Source organism: Leucopleurus acutus (genome assembly GCF_964270905.1).
Source record: "Leucopleurus acutus genome assembly, chromosome: 13".
NCBI classification, from domain to species: Eukaryota; Metazoa; Chordata; class Mammalia; order Artiodactyla; family Delphinidae; genus Leucopleurus; species Leucopleurus acutus.
Window position 1 is genome coordinate 80,551,915 of NC_139155.1, and position 25,782 is coordinate 80,577,696.

General features: G+C 43.1%; 1 protein-coding gene across 3 annotated transcripts in view; it reads right to left on the reverse strand.

The window, feature by feature from the left end:
* Positions 1–25,782, reverse strand: part of CIT (citron rho-interacting serine/threonine kinase) — a gene marked incomplete at its 5' end in the record, with an annotated part of 169,926 nt that overhangs the window by 40,088 nt on the left and 104,056 nt on the right. For all 3 annotated transcript variants that reach the window (XM_082852595.1, XM_082852596.1, XM_082852594.1), the window contains 6 exons: positions 1,766–1,819; positions 11,726–11,923; positions 17,323–17,497; positions 18,491–18,600; positions 19,568–19,684; positions 23,996–24,091. In XM_082852595.1, coding sequence (XP_082708721.1) covers positions 1,766–1,819; positions 11,726–11,923; positions 17,323–17,497; positions 18,491–18,600; positions 19,568–19,684; positions 23,996–24,091 — 750 coding nt within the window. The remainder of the gene's footprint in view (positions 1–1,765; positions 1,820–11,725; positions 11,924–17,322; positions 17,498–18,490; positions 18,601–19,567; positions 19,685–23,995; positions 24,092–25,782) is intronic.

Here is a 25,782-nt window from a genome sequence, read left to right on the forward strand (position 1 = left end):
TTTAGGAAAAAATAGTAATGTTAAAAAAAAAGTCACAGTCCTAAAATGATCTATATTTTATTCAGTGATCATTTATGAGCATGTATGTAATATAAGCACATAACTCTTGTGTAAAATAAGAAACCAAGATAATAAGAAACTAAAAAAGTAAGGCAAAAGAGTAGAGGAACAGAATGCATCAATTCCTGAAGGAAGGGAAGAAATCAACAGATAATGTTAAGGCAAGCTCACCCTAGATCCAGCCACTGGCAACAGGAAATAGACCTAAACTCCATCTGCCAGGTACCTACTAGAGTGAAACAGAGGCACGTCCCATGACCTAGCTATTCCACTCTTGGGTATATGCTCATCAGAAACAAGGCCTTATAGCCGTCAAAGGACCTGTACAAGAATGTTCCTAATAGCTTTATTCCTACCAGAAACAACCCAAACATCCATCAACAGGAGAACGGATAAACAAACTTCAGTTCTATACGCACACTGGAAACACGACACCGCAATTAAAATACAACAAAATCTCGATGGATGCAACAACATGGATGAACCTCAGAGACAATTTAAGTAACAAAAAAGCTAAACCCAAAAGACCACATCTTCTATGATTCCATTTATATGAAGTTCAAGAACAGGAAAAACTAAGGTGTGGTATCAGAGATCAGAATACTGGTTACCCTTAGGGCAAAGGATGCTGATGGGAAGAGGAGAGGAGGGAACCTTCTGGGAGCTGAAAAGTTATGTATCTTGATCTTTGTTGTGGTTACACAAGTTGTCTATACACATACAAATCCATCCAGCTATATGCTTAATATTAGTTGCACTTCATGTACTTTGTTGTGTGCATTTTATATCTAAATGAAGCGGGGGGCAAGAGGGGGGGAGCATATACCAGGACTTAATGCCCCATTTATAGTAGGTAAGGAGGAAAGAAGGAGTTCATTACAAGAAAAGAAAATATGCCTATAGGAGGTGGAGGGGTGTTTCTGGAAATTTACAGATGCAAACAATACAAATGGAGACAAGCTGACTGAGAACTGCCTAAGGAGGTAACAGAGCAATGAAAGGACCAAAGAAAGGAGGCAGAACCATGAATAAGGACAACATCCCTCCCTTCTGAAAGGGGCCTATTTTAATCCCTCTCTCTGATCAAAAATAGACTCTGAGTTTCCACTGATCCTACCCTATTACATAACCTATGAATGATGCTTATCTGCTCCTGGAGTTGACTTCTCTCAATAGAAATAACGACTCCCAAAGAGTCCTAGATTCTGAATTTGCATGTTAGGAAGCCAGATGTTGCCTGTTAGGAAGTTAACACTTGTAGATTCCCCAGGAGAAGAACTTGTTGGTCTTCCCTCTCTGTAGAGGCAGTAGGGTGGAGAAGCCTGACATGTCTAACTGCCCCTTACCATCTGGGGCCAGTCTCAGACAGAACCTTCTAGATTGGAGAAGGAAGGAGAGGTCCAATGGGACTTTTGTGGCAGCTACTGAGATCTAGTAGTGGTTCTGCAGTGAGAATTATTTTGACCATTCCAACAAGCCTTCCCCTTCAAACACGAAGAATGGTTTAATTTTTTTTAAACTGGCAGGAACACAAGACACTGAAGTTATCTGAGGCTCAGAAACTTCCAAATCAGTTTGACCGCATTAACTGCTTCAATTTGAAAGTTTATATCAAAAATCCGTCACTGATATTAGAATGAGATGTCCCCCTTTCCTTCTCAGTTTTAGTTTCATGTTATTTTCATCATCTTTGGTTAATACTCACAGTACAGCTGTTACGAAGGGCATCAAATTTGCGCTGGATTTCATCTCTATGTGCCTAAAAGGTAAGAAGTTGATTATAAATTTTTCATAGGGTGGAATACAATTCTACATGCTATGGGTCAAATAAAGAAAATCACAATTTGTCTAAAAAAGCCAAGAACGCTGTTGCAGCTGCCCCAGCACCTTTTTTTCAAAGAATTAATCAAGTCATACCCAACAGGAGAAGCAAAGTTACAGGAATACACAATGCCTATTAATAACATTAACTATTTAGACCACACATCACACCCTGTACAAATATATATTTAACATTCAGATTAAAACTAGGCACTAGTGGAAGAAAAGAAAAAAACATAGGATGAAGTTTTACTCTCCTTTATTTGTCTTCCTCCCCATTCTTTTTTTTTTTTGCGGTACGTGGGCCTCTCACTGTTGTGGCCTCTCCCGTTGCGGAGCACAGGCTCCGGATGCACAGGCTCAGCGGCCATGGTTCACGGGCCTAGCCGCTTGGCAGCATGAGGGATCTTCCCGGACGGGGGCACAAACCCATGTCCCCTGCATCGGCAGGCGGACTCTCAACCACTGCACCACCAGGGAAGCCCTTCCTCCCCATTCTTAATCTTTTCCTCTTCCCTCCAATTGGCTGCTCACCACTGCCCCACCCCCGCCCCCAAGGCTTCTCCCAAGAAAGACACAAACACACATATACAGGACAATAGCCAGGACAAAGTAGGGACTTTTTTTTTTTTTTTGGTGGTATGCAGGCATCTCACTGTTGTGGCCTCTCCCATTGCGGAGCACAGGCTCCGGACGCACAGGCTCAGTGGCCATGGCTCACGGGCCCAGCCGCTCTGCGGCATGTGGGATATTCCCAGACCAGGGCACGAACTCGTGTCCCCTGCATTGGCAGGCGGACTCTCAACCACTGTGCCACCAGGGAAGCCCCAAAGTAGGGACTTTTGAAAAATTAAATCCAAAGCTGCTGAGATTCAGAAACCCTACGTAGACCTTGAAGTAAATATAAAGATTTTCACCAAGGCAGAGGCACTCTAAACCAGTAGCATTCATTCAGCTGACAAGGATATTTTGAGTACATACTACATGGCAGACACTATGGCAAGATACAGCATATCTGGCCTCACCTTCATTCTGGTGCGGACAGGTAGAAAATAAACAAGGGCAGGATTACAAACAGTGACAAATGTTATGAAGGAACAGTGACAAGTGTTATGAAGGGCCTAGGGAAAAAGAATAAGGGGGGAGAAAAAGAACTCACTTAGATGGGGCAGTCAAGGAGGGCTTCTCTGAAGAGCTGACATTTAAACTGAAACCTGCAGGACAGATGAGGAGCCAGCCATGCAAAGAACAGAAAAGAGCAGAGGGAACAGCATCTGCAAAAACCCTGAGGCAAGAAAGGGTTTGGTGCATTTGGGGAACAAAAAAGGACCTGAGTGGCTAGAGCAGTTTTTTACACTTCAAGCTGTGACTCAAGAGTGAAGATGTCAAGTCAAATTTTTTTGGTTTGTTTTATCCAATGAAATGGAATAAACAGGATACATTAGAAAACATCAGAATGTACCTTGGAGAGTAAAGGTAATAAGCACCATTGTTGGAAACTTGTTTCAGATACCATAAGTCATCAAGTTTAAGTTGCTATCAATTGTAAGATTTACCACAATTTCATGTAACATTAAGAAAAAGAAGTACTGCCAATGAAACTATGACATGTTTATGTCCTTATGACTACAGAATCATATACAGGCTATAAGATGCATCCTGCTTATCTACCTTAAAACTCACTGAAACTCAGTATATAGGATCCCTTGTATGAGACTGCAAGGTAAGATGTATTCTTCTGTGGATTGTGGCCAAAGAACAAAAGAGGGAAAATGTGGCCCAAGCTGATGGTAGGGAGGCAGGCCCAGACCAAGAATCTTGAAGGCCAAGAAAAGAGTTTGGATTTCATTCAAAATGCGATTAACTGGAGGCCAACAGAGGTTTTAAACTGCGGAGTGACATGGCCTGGTTGTCGTTTTGTGGATGCTGCAGGAAGAACAGATCAAAACAGGACAAATGTAGAAGGAAGTTCAAAAACTACTGAGGAGGTTGCTGCTGTCATTAAAGGAAGAGAGGATGGTGGCTTGGAGCTGGACGTGACAGAAGATGCAGAGAAGTGGATGGAGGTGAGATCTCTTTTGGAAGCACAGGTAATAAGACTTGTTGATGGACATGGGGGCCAAGGGTTCCTTAACGGACTTTTGATTTGGAAGACAAGGTAGATTATGGCACCATTTGCTTAGCTATGAAAGCCCAAAGAAGAATCCAGTTTGAGGCCGAGGAAAATGTGGTCCTTCGCTTAAAAAAAATAAAAAATAATCATCTCTATCAGAGATTAATAAGTAATAAATGCTGGAGAGGGTGTGGAAAAAAGGGAGCCCTCCTACACTGTTGGTGGGAATGTAAATTGATGCAGCCACTATGGAGAACGGTATGGAGGTTCCTTAAAAAAAATAAAAATAGAGCTACCATATGATCTAGCAATCCCACTCCTGGGCATATATCCAGAGAAAATTCTTAATTCAAAAAGATATATGCACCCCAGTGTTCATAGCAGCACTATGTACAATAGCCAAGACATGGAAACAGCCTAAATGTCCCTCAACAGATGAATGGATAAAGAAGATGTGGTATATACACAATGAATACTACTCAGGCATAAAAGAAGAATGAAATAATGCCTTTTGCAGCCACATGGATGGACATAGAGATTATCATACTAAGTGAAGTAAGTCAGACAGGGAAAGACAAATATCATATGATATCACTTATATGTGGAATCTAAAGTATGATACAAATGAACTTATTTAGAAAACAGAAACAGACTCACAGACATAGAAAACAAACTTATGGTTACCAAAGGGGAAAGGGCAGGGATAAATTAGGAGTTTGGGATTAGCAGATATAAACTACTACATACAAAATAGATAAACAACAAGGTCCTACTGTATAGCACAGGGGACTATATTCAATATCTTCTAATAAACCAAAATGGAAAAGAATATTTTAAAAAATGTAGCTGAATCAATTTGCTGTACACCAGAAACACAATACTGTAAATCAACTATACTTCAATTTTTTTAAAAAAAGAAAAAGGTCTACAAGAGAAGTAAGTCAAAAAATTCAGCACCTAGCCTGTCAATGCAGGGGACACGGGTTTAAGCCCTGGTCCGGGAAGATCCCACATGCCGCAGAGCAGCTAAGCCTGTGTGCCACAACTACTGAGACTGCGCTCTAGAGCCCGCGAGCCACAACTACTGAGCCCAAGTGCCACAACTGCTGAAGCTGTGTGCCTAGAGCTCATGCTCTGCAACAAGAAGCCATGCAGTGAGAAGCCTGTGCACCGCAACGAGGAGTAGCCCCCACTCGCCACAACTAGAGAAAGTCCATGTGCAGCAATGAAGACCCAACGCTGCCAAAAATAAATACATATATACATAAATAAATAAATTTAAAAGAAAAATTCAGCACCTAATTTAGCTGTGATGTATTCTCTAAATATGTCTATTTTGCCATAGATTTATATTTTAAGTTTATAACAGCAGATTAGCCACCGCAGAAAAAAAGATTAGTGAACTTGAAGACATAGCAACAGAAACTATCCAAGATGAAATACACAAAGAAAAAAAAAAAAGACGTAAAAAATGAACAGAGCATCAATGAGCTGTGAGACAACTCCAAGGAGCCTGATATACATGTAATCAAAGTCCCTGAAGGAGTGTAGGAGTGAGACAGAAAAAAATATTTGAAGAAATAATGGCCACAAATTTTCCAAAGTCAATGAAAAAATAAATCCATAGATGCAAAAAGTTAAATGAGCCCTAAGCACAGGAAACATGAAGGAAATTAAGCTAAATCACATCATAATCAAACTGCTTAAAACCAGTAATACAGAGAGAAAAAGCTTGGCTTCCCTGGTGGCACAGTGGTTGAGAGTCCACCTGCAGATGCAGAGGATATGGGTTCATGCCCTGGTCCGGGATGATCCCACATGCCGCAGAGCGGCTGGGCCCGTGAGCCATGGCCGCTGGGCCTGCGCGTCCGGAGCCTGTGCTCCGCAACGGGAGAGGCCACAACAGTGAGAGGCCCGCGTACCGCAAAAAAAAAAAAAAAGAAAAAGAAAAAGCTTAAAAACAGAGAAAAAAGACAAGTTACTTATAGAGAAACAAAGAGAAGAAAGATTTCTCCCAGTGAGGTTGGAGGGGTTTTGGAGGGGAGTAAGCTAGAAGACAGGGGAGCAACAACTTTAAAGTACTGAAAGGAAAACAAAAACAAAAATGTCAACCTAGAATTCTATACCCAGCAAAAATGTCTTTCAAAAATGAAGGCGAAATAAAGACCTTTCCAGACACACAAAAGCTGAAAGAATTTGCCACCCACACACCTGTACTATAAGAAATGTTAAAGGAAGTCTTTCAGGCAGAAGATGACAGCCAGAGATTTAAATCTACACAAAAGAATGAAGAGGACTGGAAAAATGTAAAACAAAACAAAAATCAGTAATTGCACAGACGGACTTACAGATTCATAAATTAAGAGTTATCACTTAGAATCAACTCAAATAATTAGCCCCTATTTTCATGAACTAATTTAATAGATTATGATTTTTTCCCCAAAACTGTGTTTTGCCTAATAATGATATGAGAGATTTATTAATTTAATGGGGCAAGAACACAATTTATCCAAATTAGGAACGTGGCTATTTGTATCACTGATGAATCTCATTTGTGAGTATCCTAAAGGAAGAATCCTTAGGTTAGTAAACTCTAGAGCAGGAATGAACAACTTTTTTCTTGTAAGGATCAGATAGTAAATATTTTTGGCTTTGAAGGCCACTCAGTCTCTGTCACAACTACTCAACTCTGCCCTCACAGCACAAAACCACCCACAGACAATATGTACACAAATGGGTGTGATTGTGTGTCAATAAAACTTTATTTACAGGAAGCAGACTAAATTTGGCCCACTGGCTATAGCTTGCCAACCTCTACTATAAATGACTATTTGGTGTGAAATTACTCAGACAAACAGGAAGCTGAAGGTGGAGTTAACTTCTTCAAAGCCTAAGCAATGATTATAAAAAATCTTTCTGGCCTAGACTGAGGGATAGAAGACCTGTTCCACTTTCTGACTAATAGCAAAGTTTCCAAATAACACCACACCAGTAGAAACTTGCCTAACTGCCCCACAGTAGCCTGAAATTTCAATCACTAATATTTCTATTATAATTTACCATCATGAGGCCTTTGGATCACTCTGACACATCAAATGACACTCCTCTTTGAGGGTATAATGTAAGGAACTACCATCATTATGGCTTTTGATTTATTATTGACTGAAATATAAACACAAAATGTAGTTGTGACTGTTGTGACTGCTGGAAGTACTGTAACAATCATTGAACTGATCTGAGCTTTAAAATGGCAAGAAACATGTTTTATGTTCCTTTGAAATAAGTTGTAAAACAAATGCACAAAAAGCAAAAGGTCACATTATATATAAAGGTAATAAAATATATAAGACAAGCTTTGGATTCTCTCAATGAAATATCTGAGTGTTAATTAGGTGTTAGAAGCTACAGGGAATAAATATTTACCCTCTTAAAAATTACTGAGGACCCCAAAGGGCTTTTGTTTATGTGAGTTATATCTATCTCTATTAACCACATTAGAAGTTAAGGCAGATTTTTTCAAATATTTATTATTTTTTTAAATAAAAGTATTGCTTTTGCACCATCGGTGCAAAGGTTAACACAATGAAAAACGCCACATGACAGCTCAGTATTATTATGAAAATAACCTGAACTTGGGGACCCCCCACAGAGCCACAGAAACCCCCCACAACTTGAGAACCACTGACCTAGGGGTTGGGTGGCAAGAGGCAGAAGGGACAGGCTGCATCGTGGAAATCAGAGAGGCACTCACTTTGGGGAGTATTTATGTCTTCTTTAATTTTAAGGAAAGTTACAAGAGGAATGAAGAAAAGAGAACTATTATGCAACCTTGATGAGAGAAAATACCTGTAGAACTGTGAAAAGGAAACATGTGTTTAGGTGTCTGACCACCTTCTGGGATCCACGGTCAGGATTCTAGAACACAGGCTTCCACACATCCACCCCTTTCCCTGGGAAGGCAGGCACCAAGCAACACTGTCACCTTAAGTGACCCAATTTCACATCTCGCCTATCATGCCGATGGGTTACTAATTCAATACAACAATTGATAGTTATGTAAAAGAGAAAAAGAGAGCGTGCACTGACTAATGATTTTAACAATTCAAAGAGGATGACTCTGGGATCCCACCATCACGCTCTGCTGGGAGAATCCCTTTCTGGAGTGTCTCTAGCTTTTGACTTGATTATTCAGCATTAGTCATTTAACAAAATTAGTAAAAGAACGTGAGGACAGGGACATGAAACGTGTTCGTGGGGCCATGCTGGTGGGCACGAAGCCCACACGGTTCCTCTACCCCGGGGCCCCATTCAGAGCAACGCTCCCATCATGTCGCACGTCTGCATGCAATGAAGTGTGCAAGCTCAAATTCTCTTCCACAGAAGAAGGCACTACACGGAGTCTTTTTTTTTTTTTTTTTTTAAGATTTTTTGATGTGGACCATTTTTAAAGTCTTTATTGAATTTGTTACAATATTGCTTCTGTTTTATGTTTTGGTTTTTTGGCCCCAAGGCATGCGGGATCTTAGCTCCCCAACCAGAGATTGAACCCACACCCCCTGCGCTGGAAGGTGAAGTCTTAACCACTGGACCGCCAGGGAAGTCTCTACATGGAGTTATAAATTTCAATTCCAGGTGGAAAATTCTCTCTTCCACCAATAAGCACTGAAGCATCTTAAAAGCATGACTTTTTGTTTAAATCTGACTCTCTTGCTGCTGTCCACCTTGACTCAATCTCAGCTTGTAATGGCCAGTGAATTTCAATGCAAATGCAATTGACAGGGTGGGTAAAGGGAGAATGGGAAAAAAGAAAGCCTGAGGAAGACCAACAATGGCAACTGGTGGCCTCTGCCACACTTCTTCAATGGAGAGCTTCCATTTAACTGTGCTCCATCAATTTTTGGCCCAGGGGCAGAAGCCAAACAGGGTAACTGCTCCCCGCCCAGGTGAGGAGGTGGCCACCTCTTAGAATTAAAGCAATAATAGGCCATTTGACTATTTCCTTTTCTTGATAAAACAGCCTACTATGAAGCAAACAAGCCTCCTAGGAGATCATTTTAGATCCAGCTGGTTGAATTTGATTGATGCTTACGTTGGCTCTGAACTTGGGCCAGAACAATGTGAGAGGGAGAGTCAGGGTACTGCATCTGTGACCATTTTCTCTCTCTCTCTCTCTCAGAAAATACATTCTTCAGAACAAATTCAACAAAGCCATTCAGGCAACAGCCACCTGTGGTCCATGACCAGATTTATGGGACATAATCAAGAGGAGGGGAGAGGAAAAACCCACAGCCTTCAAACTGAACTGAGGCAAATTGATGTGAGGTTTGGATTCCTGCATGATGGGCTTACGAACAGCTGTTTGACCAAAGGCACTTTCCTGTCATCATTGTGAACAAGCCCTATTTTCCAAGGGATCCTCATCTGTGGGAGTCGTAGAGCCCTAGTTTCCAGACCTAGGGAGGTTTGTTTCTTTCTTTCTTTCTCTCTTTTTTTTTTTTTTTTAAGATGCTCTGAGGCAGTGATCTCATCTGACTAAATTAAGTCGTGACTTGCTGCCGTGCAGGCGTCCAGCAGCCATTAGACACAGCACATTCCAACCAGCAGCAAGACAGGACTGAAAGACTAATTTCCCCACAGATAAACAGCAGCGACACAAGCTCTACTGTATACCCTCCTCCTTCCAAACGGGCAGGGTAAGACGCGTGACCACCGCCTCCCTCCCAATTCCAACAGAGTAGAGAGGTAAATGTTTCCTTCTCCTCCACTCCAAGGTAAAAGGATTTGAGGGATTACAGGCCAGTCCCCTGGGGAGAAAAAGCTAAAGACACAGCACTAGGCACACAGTGAGGACTCATTAAGTACAGATTAAATGACTGACGTCTCCTTCTTTCAGAGCTGGGGTGGTTCATGTGGGGGGAAATATTAATATACAAGGCATTAAATATAATAGTGGTTGGATTTTAGGTGTCTCTTTTAGCAGCTAAGAAATGCCATCTGGCTGTCTCTCTCCACATCCATCCCACTCCAGAAAGTGTATACGCCTTCTTGGCGTATATATTCATTTCATTCTTACCTCCATTTTTTTCTTCTATGATTTCTTTTCTCTTAGACTTTTCTTTCTTATTCTATCCTGTTATACTGTTTCGTATCTTTCCAAACTGTTTCCAATCCATTTTTGAAACAGGGCAGAATATAAACAAAGAGACACTAACTATTTTCTCCAAACCAAATACTGGGGGCACATGGCATCATTTAATGAGTGTTTTCATAGAGAAAACATTGGAAACTAAGGTTGCAACCAATATCTGAACTTGGCATAAGTCCTGGAAAATCTAGGATGCACAAGCATCTTCTACAAAGGAGTTACTCTGTATCCCCAGAATCCTGGAAGGCCCTGTATCCTGGACTGGTCCATAAAGACCCTGGCACTCTCAGGTCATGTTCCCAATTTGGTCCCCAAACACCCAACAGTGGTAGATAACTTCTAAGAAGGAAATTAGTTAAAAATATATATATATATATATATATATATATATATATATATATATATATATGTATATACACATACACACACGTATTAGTTTTAAACAGGGTAAATCATAAGCAACAAAAGTGCATGATCATCTGCAGAAGTAACCCTACTCTAAGAGATGTTTAGAGGTGTTTGCTGATGGAGATGGGGACAGGATCCAAAATGAATCAGAATGAATAAGATATCCATTTGGTACCTTACTGAAAAAGACTCTGAACATCAGCTGCATTGTGCCCTGCCCACAGAAGGGGGTAACCTGACCAGCAGGCATGAGTGTGCCCGTCCGCTTGGCAAGTACAGTATGTTACCATTAGAAATGTATGCACTTGGTTGATACCAGCCATTAAACTCATTCAGCTCTCTATGCCCACAGTCCAGGTCCACCAAGCAGCCTTCCAAGAGAAATGGGATTTATAAGTAGATTTCTCTGAAGGGGAAGAATGTGAAGATTATCCTGGTCAACTTGGCGGTTGTATTTCCCTCTGTAAAGCTGGTAAATTGGCATTTTTACATGTAAAATCCTGTCAGTTTTGTTAGCCTGGGTCAGTCCGTGTGAGAAGGATCAACTGTGGGAGATTGGCCAACGAAGTCACATTTTGAGACTTGCAGAAAGAACTAAGGTCTAAATCCAGGGGCCGCCCACCAACAATATACCTCCTGAGAACACTCTTCATGTGAGCAAACCGGTCTCTCAGAAAGAGCAGGGAAGCCAGGTCCCTTTCAGAGAAACAATCTCTCATTCATTAGAATCATTTCCATCCAGAACCTACCAAATGCATACTATAAAGACTCGAAACAGAATCTACAGCTTGAAAAAAAAAAAAGGAACACAAATGAGGTTAACCACAACAAAAACAAAAATATGGTAGAAAGACTACTGTAAGATATAAGATTATTATTTTTTTAATGTTTATTGAAAACTAAAGTAGAAGACCCAAGTAAACAGACTTTGGTTAAGCTAAAATTTAAAATATAGTGATGATTATTTTAAAAAGAGGGAAATGCATAAATAAAGGAGGGACTTTTCAAGATCCCTAGGAAAGCTCAGATATTGCCCAGTTGATCTAGTTTACTAATTCCAAAGAGGAAGCAGCCTACATAAGCCAATTTTCTTCCCATTAAGCATCCCTCTGGTTTATTTTTTCTCTCTTGGCATTTCTGAGGGTGAGCAAATATTCTCAGCTCTACACTCATCCTACCGTGAGCGCCTGGATCTCTTCTTCTGCTTCTGCTGTTGTCTCTTCCAGCTCTGTCTTTGCCTGGCGGAGCTGGCTCTCCAGAGCTGCCCGGGCTGCCTGCAGGGCTGTCAGCTGAGACTCGCGCTCCTGCAGAGAGAGCTGCAGCTCCGTGAGCTGACGCTTGAGCTCCAGTTTCTGCTCTTCATGCTCTAGACTGACCTGAGACAGAGAGAGAGATGCTCGTTGACCTTAACTGAAGAGAAAGCCAAGACGCAACCTGCCATGCAATCTGCATCTTAAATTTGGTCATGGAATCAAATTCTCAGCACTCAACCGAGAAGGAAAAAAAATGCAATAAAACAGCTCTGACTTCGATAAGTCTCAAAAATCAACAGGAGTGAGAACACATAAGAGTATATACAACATATATTATCAATACAAACCATCCCTTCCTTTCATATATTCGAATGCTTGGGAAAGCTTCTAAAAAAAAAACCACACAGCAAGAATCCCCTATGAAAATGATGATGGTTGTTCTTATTAGAAAAACGTTTAAAAGTAAACAGATATAAATAACATTGTATTAGTAACAAGGACACCTTTAGAATGGGAGTACAAGTGGAACAACAGACTGAATTCTACTTATTTTAAATATTTCTGCTCTGATTTGTTCTGATTAGGTAACCCAAATGAAGGTCATATTGTGTACTAATCATTCTTCCCTCCATCTGCCCATCTATCCATCTATCTACTCAACCTTTCGTCCATTCAAGAAAAATTTACTTGGGACTTTCCTGGTGGTCCAGTGGGTAAGACTCCACGCTCCCAATACAGGGGGCCCGGGTTTGAATCCCTGGTCGGGGAACTAGATCTCACATGCACGCCGCAACTAAGAATCCATATGCCGCAACTAAGAAGTCCGAATGCTGCAAGTGAAGATCCCGCATGCTGCAACTAAGACCCGGCACAGCCAAAATAAATAAATAAATAATGAATAAATAAATAAGTATTAAAGGTACTCACTATTAACATAAAAAAAGAAAAATAAAATTTACTTGGCAAATTCTGTGTAAAAGGAAATACGGAGATGAAAAATAGTCTCTGCCTTCAAGTTGGGGAGAAAAATAAAAACCAACCATTGCCATACATTGTGGTCGAGTGCAATGGTCAGGAGATGCAGGGATGTGATGGGAACACAGCAGAGGGGGAGAGGAGGTGACTGGGGATCTCTGTGTTGAAGAATCCAGGAGCCAAACAAGCAGCTAAGAAGGGAAAGAAAATTCCAAGCAGAGGAAGCAAGACGTCCAAGGCATGGAGATGTGGGAGACCTCAGCACATCTGCTGACGTCACCAACACTGACAAGCTGTCCGAGGGACCAGACCCTGCGTCAGACATGGGGATGCCAAGCAAATAAGAGATGCTTGCTGCCCTTGGAGAGCCCACTGAAAGCGAAAGGGTACAAGCTAAACATGAAAGGCCACGGGGACCCAAAGGACATCCCATCCAGCTCCAAGGGGATGGAGAAGGCTCCCTGGAAAAGGTGACACCCAAGTCCCAAAGGCCATAGGCATGAAGAGGAGAAAGACTTTAAAAGATTCAGCCTAGAGAACTGACAGGATGTAGTGGTTAACTCAGAGTGGGACAGAGAGGAGGCAAATGTGACACCTACGTTGCTGGGCATCTGAATTACACAGACAGACCACTGGCCACGACAGGGGACAGGAGAGGAAGGGCCAATCTGAGGAGAAGGGTAAGAAATTCACTCTTGACACGTTGAACATGAGCTGCAAGGGAGACATCTGAGTGGAGGTGTCCAGTGTCTACTGGGACAACAGGTCAGAAACTCAAGAGACAGGTCTGGGCGGGTCGGCTGGATCTGGGAGCCTTAACAAGTCCACGGCAGCCGAAGCCAAGGCTATGATCTCTCTCTAGTGAGGATGACGAGGAGGACAATGGCTGCGGCGGTGGCGACAACGATGATGTGACAGCAGCAGGTGCAGTACCCATGTACAGCGTGCCAGGCACTGTCTTCACCCATTTCATCTTCCTAACAACCCAACAAGGATGGTATGACTATGACCTCTATTTTACAGACAAGCAAACTGCGGCCCCGAGAGATTCAGGAACTGAGAAGACGTCACACAGCTAAAAAGTGGCAGGGTTAACTACTTACTGTTGGTCTTATTAAAAAGCCAGCAGTCGGAGGAGGCTGCGACTCTGCTAGCATGCCTGAAAACTCCCAAGGCCACTTGGCAAAACCATGAGAGGCCGGTGACATCACTGTCACACTTCAGGAGGAAGTTGGGGAGCAGAATGCTGTCCGATGCAGGAAGAACCAAGGGGCCCTGCGCCACACAAGCTGCTGGAAAACTGCTAACACTGCACCCACAGGCTGGGGGGAAGGACGCCCAGGACGCTTGCAGGTGGGTCAAACGCGAGGCTGAGGCCTCTACCCTCAATCTCAATGGCAGCAGGTGGCAAAGAGAAGGCGGACCGCCTGGCTAGATTTAAAGCTAAACTCCAGGAGAAAATATGTGCAAACAAAGTGACTGACAAGGGACTAATCTCCAAAATATACAAACAGCTCATGCAGCTCAACGTCAAAAAAAACAATCAACCCAATCAAACAATGGGCAGAAGATCTAAACAGACATTTCTACAAAGATGGCCAAAAAGCACATGAAAAGACGCTCAAAATGGCTAATTATTAGAGAAATGCAAATCAAAACGACAGTGAGGGGCTTCCCTGGTGGTGCAGTGGTTGGGAGTCCGCCTGCCGACGCAGGGGACACGGGTTCGTGCCCCAGTCCGGGAGGATCCCACGTGCCGCGGAGGGGCTGGGCCCATGAGCCATGGCCGCTGGGCCTGCGTGTCTGGAGCCTGTGCTCCACAACGGGAGAGGCCACAGCAGTGAGAGGCCCACGTACCGCAAAAAAAAAAAAACTACAGTGAGGTATCACCTCATACGGGTGAGAATGGCCACCATCAAAGAATCTACAAACAATAACTGCTGCGGAGGGTGTGGAGAAAAGGGAACCCTCCTGCACTGCTGGTGGGAATGTAAATTGGTGCAGCCACTATGGAGAACAGTATGGAGGTTCCTTAAAAAACTAAAAATAGGGCTTCCCGGGTGGCGCAGTGGTTGAGAGTCCGTCTGCCGATGCAGGGGACACGGGTTCCTGCCCTGGTCCGGGAAGATCCCACATGCCGCGGAGCAGCTGGGCCCGTGAGCCATGGCCGCTGAGCCTGCGCATCCGGAGCCTGTGCTCCGCAACGTGAGAGGCCACAACAGTGAGAGGCCTGTGTACCACACAAAAAAAAAACAAACAAAAAACCTAAAAATAGAGCTACCATGTGATCCAGCAATCCCACTCCTGGGCATATACCTGGAGAAAACCATAATTCGGAAAGACACATGCACCCCAATATTCATTGCGGCACTATTTACAATAGCCAGGACATGGAAGCAACCTAAATGCCCATCGACAGAGGATTGGATAAAGAAGATGTGGTACATATATACAATGGAATATTACTCAGCCACAAAAAAGAACAAAATAATGTCATTTTCAGCAACATGGATAGACCTAGAGATTGTCATACTAGTGAAGTAAGTCAGAGAAAGACAAATATCATATGATATCACTTATATGTGGAATCTAAAAAGAATGGTACAAATGAACTTATTTACAAAACAGAAATAGACTCACAGATGTAGAAAACAAACTTATGGTTACCGGGGAGGGGGAAAGGGGGAGAGGGATAAATTGGGAGATTTGGGACTGACATATACACACTACTATACATAAAATAGATAACTAATAAGGACCTACTATAGAGCACAGGGAACTCTACTCAATACTCTGTAATGACCTGTATGGGAAAAGAATCTAAAAAAAGAGTAGCTATACATGTATGTATAACTCGTTCACTTTGCTGTACAGCAGAAACTAACACAGCATTGTAAATCAACTATACTCCCATAAGAATTTTAAAATAAATAAATAAATAAAGCTAAACTCCAGACTCCCCTGGAGCATATACAGCCCTGAGCCCCTCAGGAAGCATCCTAAATTTCTCCCACCGCCCCTGTGGGGCTGGCTATACTGACTGGAGAACAAAGCACCACGCCTTCCCTGGGGCAGGTTAATGCCCAGAGGAGCTACAGCTGCAGGGCAGACACACAAGAGAGACATTTGTGGGAAGGGAAAGCAAAAGACAGCCAGCCAGCGTTCCCACGCTCAGAGAAATCTATCCGAGTTATTTACACTCACACTCCTAAGGCTGACACTACGGGGAAGTGTGGTTAAACTTACTGAAGAGTAAAAATATCGCCTGGATTAGAAAAGTAAAACGGCCGCCTAAGGCTTCTGGATAACCTAGAACAATGGCCCTCAAACTCCGGAAGCATAAGCATCACCCAGGGCACTGGTTAAAAATGCAAATCCCTGCTCCTCACCCCCACCCCACCCCGATTCCATTCAAAAAGCTGAGGGAGGAAGCCGCCCAGGAATCTGCATTTCAACACACAGGCCATGTGGTCCTAACAGAGAGGGGTCCACACCTTGACAACTTCTGCCCTTGGGAGAAATGGCCTCATTTTAATACTCCAGTACAAATGAAGACATTCCTAAGCATCAGAATTCAAGGTTTGGTCCTTAACTAAAGACTGTCTGCTTAATGGCCTTTGCCTTAAGAGAGATCATCTCCGCTTTGAAGAATTCCATCACAAATATTTGAGCCCAGTGTCTCTACGCCCAGCCGGGATGTCCCACTTCCAAGGACCACCCTACTGAACTCCGGTCCTGCCTCTACCAGCTAAACCCACCTGCTAGGCTGACAGCCCCCGAGATCAGGGATGAGTCTGTCTTGTCACCACTGTCTATCTGGCTACTAATTAGCACACAGCAGTCATTTGATAAATACACAGTGAGCCATGTCAAGTCACAGCTTCAGTCAACCTCAAAAGGTTCACAACCAAATGTGTGGTATTTCCCTCCCCAAACCTGGCTGTTCTTCCCAGCGTCCTTATACTGGGTTGGCCAAAAAGTTCATTAGGGTTTTTCCATTTTACGTAAAAACCCAGACGAACTTTTTGGCCAACCCAATACCTCTGAAGCAAATCACCTTCCATCAGACAAACCTAGAGTTTAGATTTCTCTTTTAGTCTCCCACTGTCATGGGGCGGGGGGGGGGGGGGGGGGGCGCTCTGTCACTGTCATTAAGCCGTACTATGTGCTAAACTCCGTGCATGGACACAGTCATGTGACCCTCGATGAATCAGGATACAGGAGGAATCACTTTGCCCCCATTTGAAGATGCACCAATTTACGTCATCCTCACGTGACCCCATGACGGAGATATGTTTTCATGGCCGTTTTACAGATGAGGAAACTCAAGCACAGAGACGGTAGGGTAGCCTGCCCGACCCGAGGTTACCAAACTCCTAAAAAGGGGAAGTGGAATTCTAACGCAGACCCTCATGGCCCTGCCTGTACTCTTCACCACCACACACAATGGCTATCATGTAAGTACCGATTTGTGCTTGACACTTGGATGATTGGGGGCCCCTGGGTCCTCCAACAAATAGCCTCGGGAGATCACCCCTCACTCTCACCTCCCTCAGCCTGGTCTCCAGCTCCAGCAGACGATTCTTGTCGCTGTGGTCTTGGTGGCTGATTTTTTCCAGCTGCTCCTCCAGCTTCCGGTTCTGGGCCTCCAGTTTCCCAGCCTGTGTCTCCAGGTAAAACTTCTGCTGCCTGAGTTCTGAAATCATTTCTTCCTGGGCCTTCCTGGTGGGGGTGGTGGGAGGAGCCAAGCAAAATCACAGTCTCGTTAGAGGTGAGCATGTCCCCGCAGAAGGACGGGCAGAAGCCGAGCGAGAGGTGCATCTGAGCAAGTGGACCACACTCGTTCCCAGGTTAGCGCCACCCTGACCCGGCCTCGTGTGCGTGGCCCCAGCATGGGGACCTGGGCCCGTTTAGTCCCCACCGCTCAGAGTCCCTCGTCAATGGGATTCAGTATGGTCAAGGGGGATGCAAGAGATACTATCATTTCACTCCTTTGGTAGACCTTTTTATTTTTCCAGTCTGTAGAGGAGAGCAGAAAGGGCCTCCTGAGAGTACAGGAGCACCCTGACGACTCACTAAGACAGGCCCTGGGGAAGAGAGGGCGGTGAGGAGAAAGAATGCTACTCCTTCTACTTCTCTGTTGACCTTGCTCACCTCTTCACCAGGCCGCTTAGAAGCTGGAATGACTCAAAGGTCGGACAGCGGCCTACCAAGCTGGTTTAAACTAAGATGGGAATGTTTAAGATCTCTTAAGGAGATTGTAATTCTTTGGGGGAAAAGATTAAGATCAAAGTGCTCCGGGAACACAGGAGAGTCCTTGCCAAACCCCAAAACTCACCCCCAAGGGCCCAACTTCACAACAGCGAAATGGATGGCCCAGTTGGGCACACTCGAGATCACCTCTGGCTAATTGCAGGAGGCGAGTCTGGGGAACGAGGTCTCCAGAAGCAAACTGTAAATTACCTCATTAGAGAGAGCAAAACACTCTGTGATGGGATGGTAACTTGAAGCATGTAAGAAAACGCAGCTCAAAAGAGAGGGCCAGTAGAGTGAGACCACTTCAGAGAGGGCAAAATGACGTACGTATACGGAGGCTGGGCCCCGCCACAGGAGTCGTTAAATCCACTCCTGCTCCGCCGACAGAAGAACAGAGTTTGTGCCCAGGAGAGAAGACCAAAGCGGAATCAAGCACACAGTTAGAATCTGAACACTTACATGTTCCTCTGGGTAAAGAGACTGCTGTTTGCCGCAAGTTTATTGGCTTCCGACAGTTCCACTATCCTCTGTTCCAGGGATCTGATCTTGGAATCCATGGCGTTGATCATCTGAAACACGGGGGATCTTTGGAACCTCACACACAGACGGTAACACCGGAATGAGAGGGAAGTGGGCCACGTGAGGAAAAGTGTCATGTGAAAGGCGGGCCATCGGACCGGAGACTCAACTAGCCTGTACCCTGAGGAGCGTAGATCTCACTGCTCCAACGATGGCACTCATTTGTTTTATCAAACGGAGACTGCATATCCCCTCACTAGCTAAGGGGCCTGCAGTAAGCACACGCGGGAGGACCTCTTGAGGAACCTGGCATTCCGTGAGTTGACAGGCCTCGTGAAATCCCCGTGTTGTCCATATGCACCCTGAGCCTGCCACAGCCTCTAAACTTGCATCTGCAAGTTCCTATTTCTCATCACCCACGAGCTTGTCATTCTCTGGGTGATTCCTTCTCACCCAGCCCCTACTGTCCTAGATTCTCTGCATCAAAGCTTCCCCAACTTAATGAATCATAAGAATTGGCCAGGGCAGGAAAGGGGCAGGGGGGGCGGTTAAAAATATTACTTCCCAGGACCCTCCTTTAGAGATTCTGTTGTGAAAAGTCTCGGTAGGGTCTGAGATAATAAGTAGATTAACAAGCACAACAGGGGAAACTCTTAAGCTGCAAGTTTCTGAAACATCTGCCTACACAGATTTGAAAGGAAACGTGATGCCTAAGGGAGGCCACAGGCCACCGGGCACTTCGTCGGGGAGGTGGCGGGGGGTTGGTGTGTTGAAAGACAGGGTTCTAGTTGACGCAGGTCAGCGTGAATTCTTAAAGAAGGGCGTGAAGGGCAAAACTGGCCACCCCGAGCCACCACTGCCGCTGCTTTTACGAGAAGGGGTTGCAGAGAGAACTTTCTGTTAGCAGCAGACTCCACGGGATAAAACAGACCAAATGGACTCTTCTCTGGTGGGGGACTCCTGGCGTGGTTCACACACCCTCCCTTGGAAACCGGCTTTGTGATTCTGTCTACCTACCGCCTTCTGCTCGCTGAGAATCTTGCCTTTCTCGTGGGCCTCCTCTTCGTGTCTCTGCATCAGATTCTCCAAAGTCTCCTTGTCGGCTAGGTCTTTCTTTATCTGATTGTCCAACACCTGAGGAAAAACAAAAGGAGAAGTTAGTGTCTGGCAGACTAACCAGAGGCACTGGAGAAACACAGGGAAGGAGGGGAAAAGCAGTGGAGAAGCCACGCTGCCCCAACTCTGGGGCAGAGCGAGGGAGCGGGGGTCTGTCTATCAGCCAGGATGAGATTCAGAAGTATGACCATCAAATGGCAAGTAACCAGAGGACGTGAACTAAGAACTTATTTTTAAATCAGCAGCCAAAATGACCTGAGAGGTATAGCCAAAGGGGAGGTGGACTCCAGAATGAGAGGGAAAAAAAAAAGATCTCTCTAGAGATCTTACGATTTGCAGCTATTACCTAGGGGCACTGTTATCGTAGTCAATGCGCCAGTAGTTTTCAGAACACTGCTTGCTCTTAATTTGTACAAAATTAATCTCGTTATCTCCAGGCTGTGTGTGGAGGGATGGAAAGCTGAAGACCGAGGAAGTCTGGTGAACAAGGCTGACGTTCAGAAACAGCCAGGGACGAGTGGATTCTGCCCACCGATAAAGTAGGTGGGGAGTCAATAGACTGAAGAGACAGCATAAAGGAAAGGGGAAAAAAAAAAAAAAAGCCTCTTTCCTCCGTTCTTTCCTCTGATCCAGCTGGGGGTGAAAATAAAAAGTCACTGGAAAGAGAAATCTTTCCCAGGGGAAGAGAAATCATGTGTTCTCAGTGCTGAGAATGCCACTGTAAGCACCTACTGTTCCCAAGAGGAAAAAATAAAACAGTAATGGTGTCACCATCCACCAGCTTGATCTAATGTTCTGCGAGGGACACACACAGCCCCACCAGCTGCCAGAACAACTGGTGAAAAAGAGAGGAGAAAAGGAAGGCAACGTCATAACTTGCCAAGCCTTTGACCACGACCCTGTGTTTCTCATCACTGTGGTTCTCTGAATGATGGCGACTGCATCTGATACTGGGAAGAAAGCCCAAAGAATTGGGGTCACAGATGGGAACTGAAATCTGCCTTTCCCACATTATCTATTGTGATGGGTCCTTCGTAGCTCATGGGGACACAGTCCCTGAAAAGAGCCAATGAACAGGGAGGGGGTCCACATGATAAAGAAAGGAAAGAACAGATTTCAAAGAGGGCTTTAAACTAGAACTGACTGATGAAAAAAAGAGAGTGAGAGTTGGCGGAGAAGAATAAGAGGTGGAGGACGGGGTCATGGGAGAAGGGACGAACCTCAAGAGGGTAAGTGGCCTGCTCTCCTGGACGTCAGGGCACGATTCTAAAATTATGAACAAGAAAAGGACAGAATCTGGGGTATGATCACAATTATTACCAAAATGGCCTCACAGGGGACGGAACAGGAACACAAAGCAGGGCAGACTAAAAAGAAATGGTTTCATAAAGATGCCAGGAGGGAAGACAGAAGAAAACAGATCTCTCCCTAACGTTCTCTAGGATCTATAAAGCCAAGTGCTTGCCATCTAGAAGGTAGCAGAGACCACTTAACGTCTAGACCAGGAATGCGCTTTTTTTATGCAGTGCTAAAGCAATGAAGCACATTTTCAGGATGTCTCTGCTCAAACTAAGACCTCCACTTTGGCAGTGGTGGATACCAACATAGGTAAGTGTGAGCCACAAGGAACAAGCCTTTCTCAAGGATGTACACATCCCGGCTTTGAGTGGGTTAAACTGACAGGAGGATGAACAAGAAGATGCATGGGAGGGAAGCAAGGAATTTGTTTGAAATGAGAGATTCCACTGTAGACATTTATATCAATTGAAGGTATCGATAGAACATGGCTTTTTGACAGAAAAGTCAACATACTGACCCAAATTAGAGAATGAACTTGCAAAGGTTATTTTCATCATGCAAAGATACCAGTGGACTACTGTATACATTCTCATAATTTTCTGAAAGTCAGTTTATCTCAAGGATAAAAGTCTGGACACCAAAAAGGATTGGTAGATAAAGGCACTAAAGTAGAGTGTCACACTAAAACACAGTGTGGTCCCTTCTGGGTTATTTTCCTGGTATTTCTTTCAATGAAAAATAACCAAAAGTAGCACGAGGGGTAAAAGAAAGAAAGTGTCAGGGTAGTGATGGTGAAGATGCTGTCTGAGCACGTACATGTGTGGTTCTCCAGAAAAGGAACAGCCAACTCTTTGAGAATACCAACCAAACCAATAACATGATCATCACAAAAATTAAAAGCCTCCTTCACTGTCTGACTTGGAAGGGAAAGAGACAATATTTGAGATGGTAATGAACAATGTCTGATTCTCAAGAACGTAAGAATTAGTTAAAGGCTCAGTCCAAAATCATAATGAAAATGTGATGTGATTTCAAAAGGAAATAGATAGGCTGGCAGTCATTTCTGATCACTGAACTTATTAATAATAACTGAATTGAAATAATAATTTCAGTAAGTAAAATAATAATTGAATTTATTATTTTATATGATAGGCTGGACTATTTAGGCCAGTTCTTCTATGAACAATGATTTAAAATGCTAGATAGAATATGGAAAACATTTTCCAAAAGCACCTAAACGTTGGCAAGAGAGTAAGAAATTACAGACTAAAATCTAAGTGAAAGCAAAAACCCAGCTATTTTGAACTTGAGGCATTTGCTGAACCAGATAAACTTGAGCTTCATTTTTAATTGCCTCAAAGGGTAAGAAGACAAAGAAGTCAAAGCCCAGAGCCACCCACAAGGTGGGCACACATTTTCATTCATGGCCTCAAAGAATTCGCATTATTAACTTTCCAAGGAAAACGAGCAGCTGACCAGGCACACGAAAAAGAGAGACACCATGGAAAAGAGCCAAGAGAAACAACAGAGTAGAAACAGACCTTCAGATGCGGGAATCATCAGATACGGATCATAAAACAACTATGCTGATGCGTTTAAAGAAGCAGAAGATAAGCTTCAAATCAATGCAGCAAATAGAAAGTTACTGACTTAAATAATCTAGTAAACTTGGGGAAGAACCAAACAGAATGTCAAGAAACAAATAGATACAATAACTGAATTTAAAACTCAATGGATGGGGACTTCCCTGGTGGCACAGTGGTTAAGAATCCACCTGCCAATGCAGGAGACACGGGTTCGGGCCCTGGTCTGGCAAGATCTCACATGTCACGGAGCAACTAAGCCCGTGTGCCACAACTACTGAGCCTGTATTCTAGAGCCTGAGAGCCACAACTACTGAAGCCCCTGTGCCTAGAGCCTGTGATCCACAACAAGAGAAGCCACTGCAATGAGAAGCCCGCTCGCCACAACTTGAGAGAAGCCCATGTGCAGCAACAAAGACCCAACACAGCCAAAAATTAATTAATTAATTAATTTAAAAATACCTCAATGGATGGGTTTAACAGCAAATTAGACAGGTAAGGATTAGTACACTGGAAAATCAGTTAGAGCTTAACCAGAATGTAGCACCAAAAGACAAGGAAATGGAAAATACAAAAAAAAAAAAAAAAGATAGATTGGTGGTAATCTAACACATCTAATCAAATTCTCATAAGGGAATTAAAGAGAGAAGGGGAAGAGACAATACTTGAGATATAACAACCAATAATTTTACAGAATTGATTTTTTTAAATATATACATATGTTCCAAAGTCCAGTATATCTCAAGGAGGATAAATAAAAATAACTCCACATCTAGACAAATCACAGTAGAACTTCAGAAAATTAAAGATAAAACAAAGTTTTAAAAGAAAAAAAGAAAGACTGCTTTTAAAGAAAGCAACTGTTAGACTGACAGCTGACCATCAACTGCAATAATAAAAGCCAAACGTCAATGGAATGATATCTTCAAAAAGTATTAAAAGAAATAACTGCCAACCTAGAATTCTATCCCCAGTCAAAACATCTTTCAAGAACAAGGATGAAATAGAGACATTTTCAGACACACAAAACAGAGAGCCTGGCACCAGCAGACCTTCACTAAAGAAAGTCCTCAAGGATATACTTTATAAAAAAAGGAAAAGAATTCCAGGTCTAAGATGCAAGAAGGAAATTAAAAGCAAGGAGATGGTGAATCTCTCTAAATCTAAATTATCATGGACTCAGTGACAGTGGATCAAAAAACATTTTAAAGATGGAATTGAGACACATGATGATCAAATTTTCTTAAATAATAAACTATTTTTGAACTTCTGATATCCAATCTGCCCCAAGGATAACACCCCAAGACCTCCCACCATGGCCTGAGGACAGCATTTACCACGGAGAGTCCTCTATTCTAGCAAGAAGTGGCCCGAAGTGCCTGGGAAGAGAAAGGAACTACATGGTGCTATAGGAGGAAGGGCAGGGAAGACTGTAAAGTGTCTTTACTTTAATTTTTTCCTCGTAGTGCTGTTCTTTCTGTTTCAGGTGCACCTCCAGGTGCTGGGCTGAGACCTGGGCTTCTCGGTGCTTCTCCTCCAGTTCCTGGACACAAAAGAACAGACGGTCAGGTGTGCGAGGGAAGGACGGAGCCGATGCATGTTAGACGTTCACAGGAGACACCACTTTGGCACAGGCACCAAAGGCAACAGGCATCTGTTTCTTCGTGACTAGCCCTTAAGGCTCTTGGGAGAGGAAACCACCACCAAGCCCTGGCCCTGGGTTTTCCAGCTCCGAGTATTCACACACATAAACACACGGCTGGTGGGCTGGGACCAGAAATCTGTCAGTGCGACAGGTCAAACAAAGGCAGCTCTTCATCTCTGCCTAGAGAAGTGAGAGTGACGAGGCAACACAACTTGAAAATTCAGTACAGCACAAAGCCCCTGACCACTGTCTTGACGGCCTTAAATGAGGAAAGTAATGTCAATTTAAGTTTTAAGTTAATTTATTATGAGGATAAAAAAAATTTTTGTATTTTCCTCATTAACAAAATGATTGCTCAGGAACCCTAGCTAAGAAGGAAAACTAATATAACAATTCAAACACTTTCAGTTTTGAATGATTATTTTAACTGACTGGTAATATGGAGCATGTGAGTATCTGGAGGTGTTCATATGAAATCATGTTTATATGAAGTTTACATGATATAATGCTAATGGGAACACGGCAGAACATAAAATTCACTAAAAATGACATAAACGTGTACACATACATTGAAGATAGGAAGAGAACGTGGAATAATATAAATAGCTCAAATGTAATGTCCTCTTCATTCTCTTATCAAGATTTCTGCTTTCAAACAAAATTGTAATTCATTTGGAAATTATACCAATTCATTTGCCAACGTATTATAAACTGATCTATAAAAGGCAGCATTCAACTCACCAAAACATTCTCTAAATGAAGCTATCTGTGTTTACATTAATTCTTATGAATCTGGACCCATTAGTTAATTACTAATATCAAAAGTCATTACTCCAAGTTTTCATCTCTTCATACTATCTTGAAATTTTCCTTTGAAATGGAAATAATTATGAGAATTTTGAAGAACGAGGAAATTATACAGGATATGCCCATAAAATGGAGAAAAGAATAATTTTAGATTCACACACACATGAAATGTTACTGATTAAGCTTTTGAAATTCTAAAGTCTGCAAGCATTTGACTTTGCTTTGGGGGCCAGTAAAGTATTCAATGTTAAGACCAGGTGCACAAGATCTACTGCAAGCTAACAGATGTTATCTTGAAAAGTTGAATGTAAACAGGATTTTTAGTAATAAAAACATACTTTAAGGGCTTTATGTATATTAAAGGGTCCCTGACAATGAGGTCTTTTATTAAAGCAAAAGACTCTGCTAGAATGAGAACCCCAATTAGCTGTTTTGAAAGTTCTTATCAGAATAGCAAATATTTTAATGCAAATGATATTTGGGATGTGTTTCCAAGCATCATCGTTATGTAACAGTACTAAGGACCCCTCTTTGCCCATATCCCAGATACTTCACAACCTAAGCACCAGGTTCTTGAGCAAAAGGCACCTTCCGATAAATGAAGTCACAACCACAAAGGTACTCGGACAGGTGGCAAGATACACTTGGAAAAAGAAATCTGCCTACTTTTTCTTTATTTTAGAAATCACTTGATAATTGTCTTGTCTTAGTTTCAGTCCTCCTAAGATAGCACAGGAATGGAAATCAATCTGAAAACAGGTCAAAAACTCAGATTCCTGAGA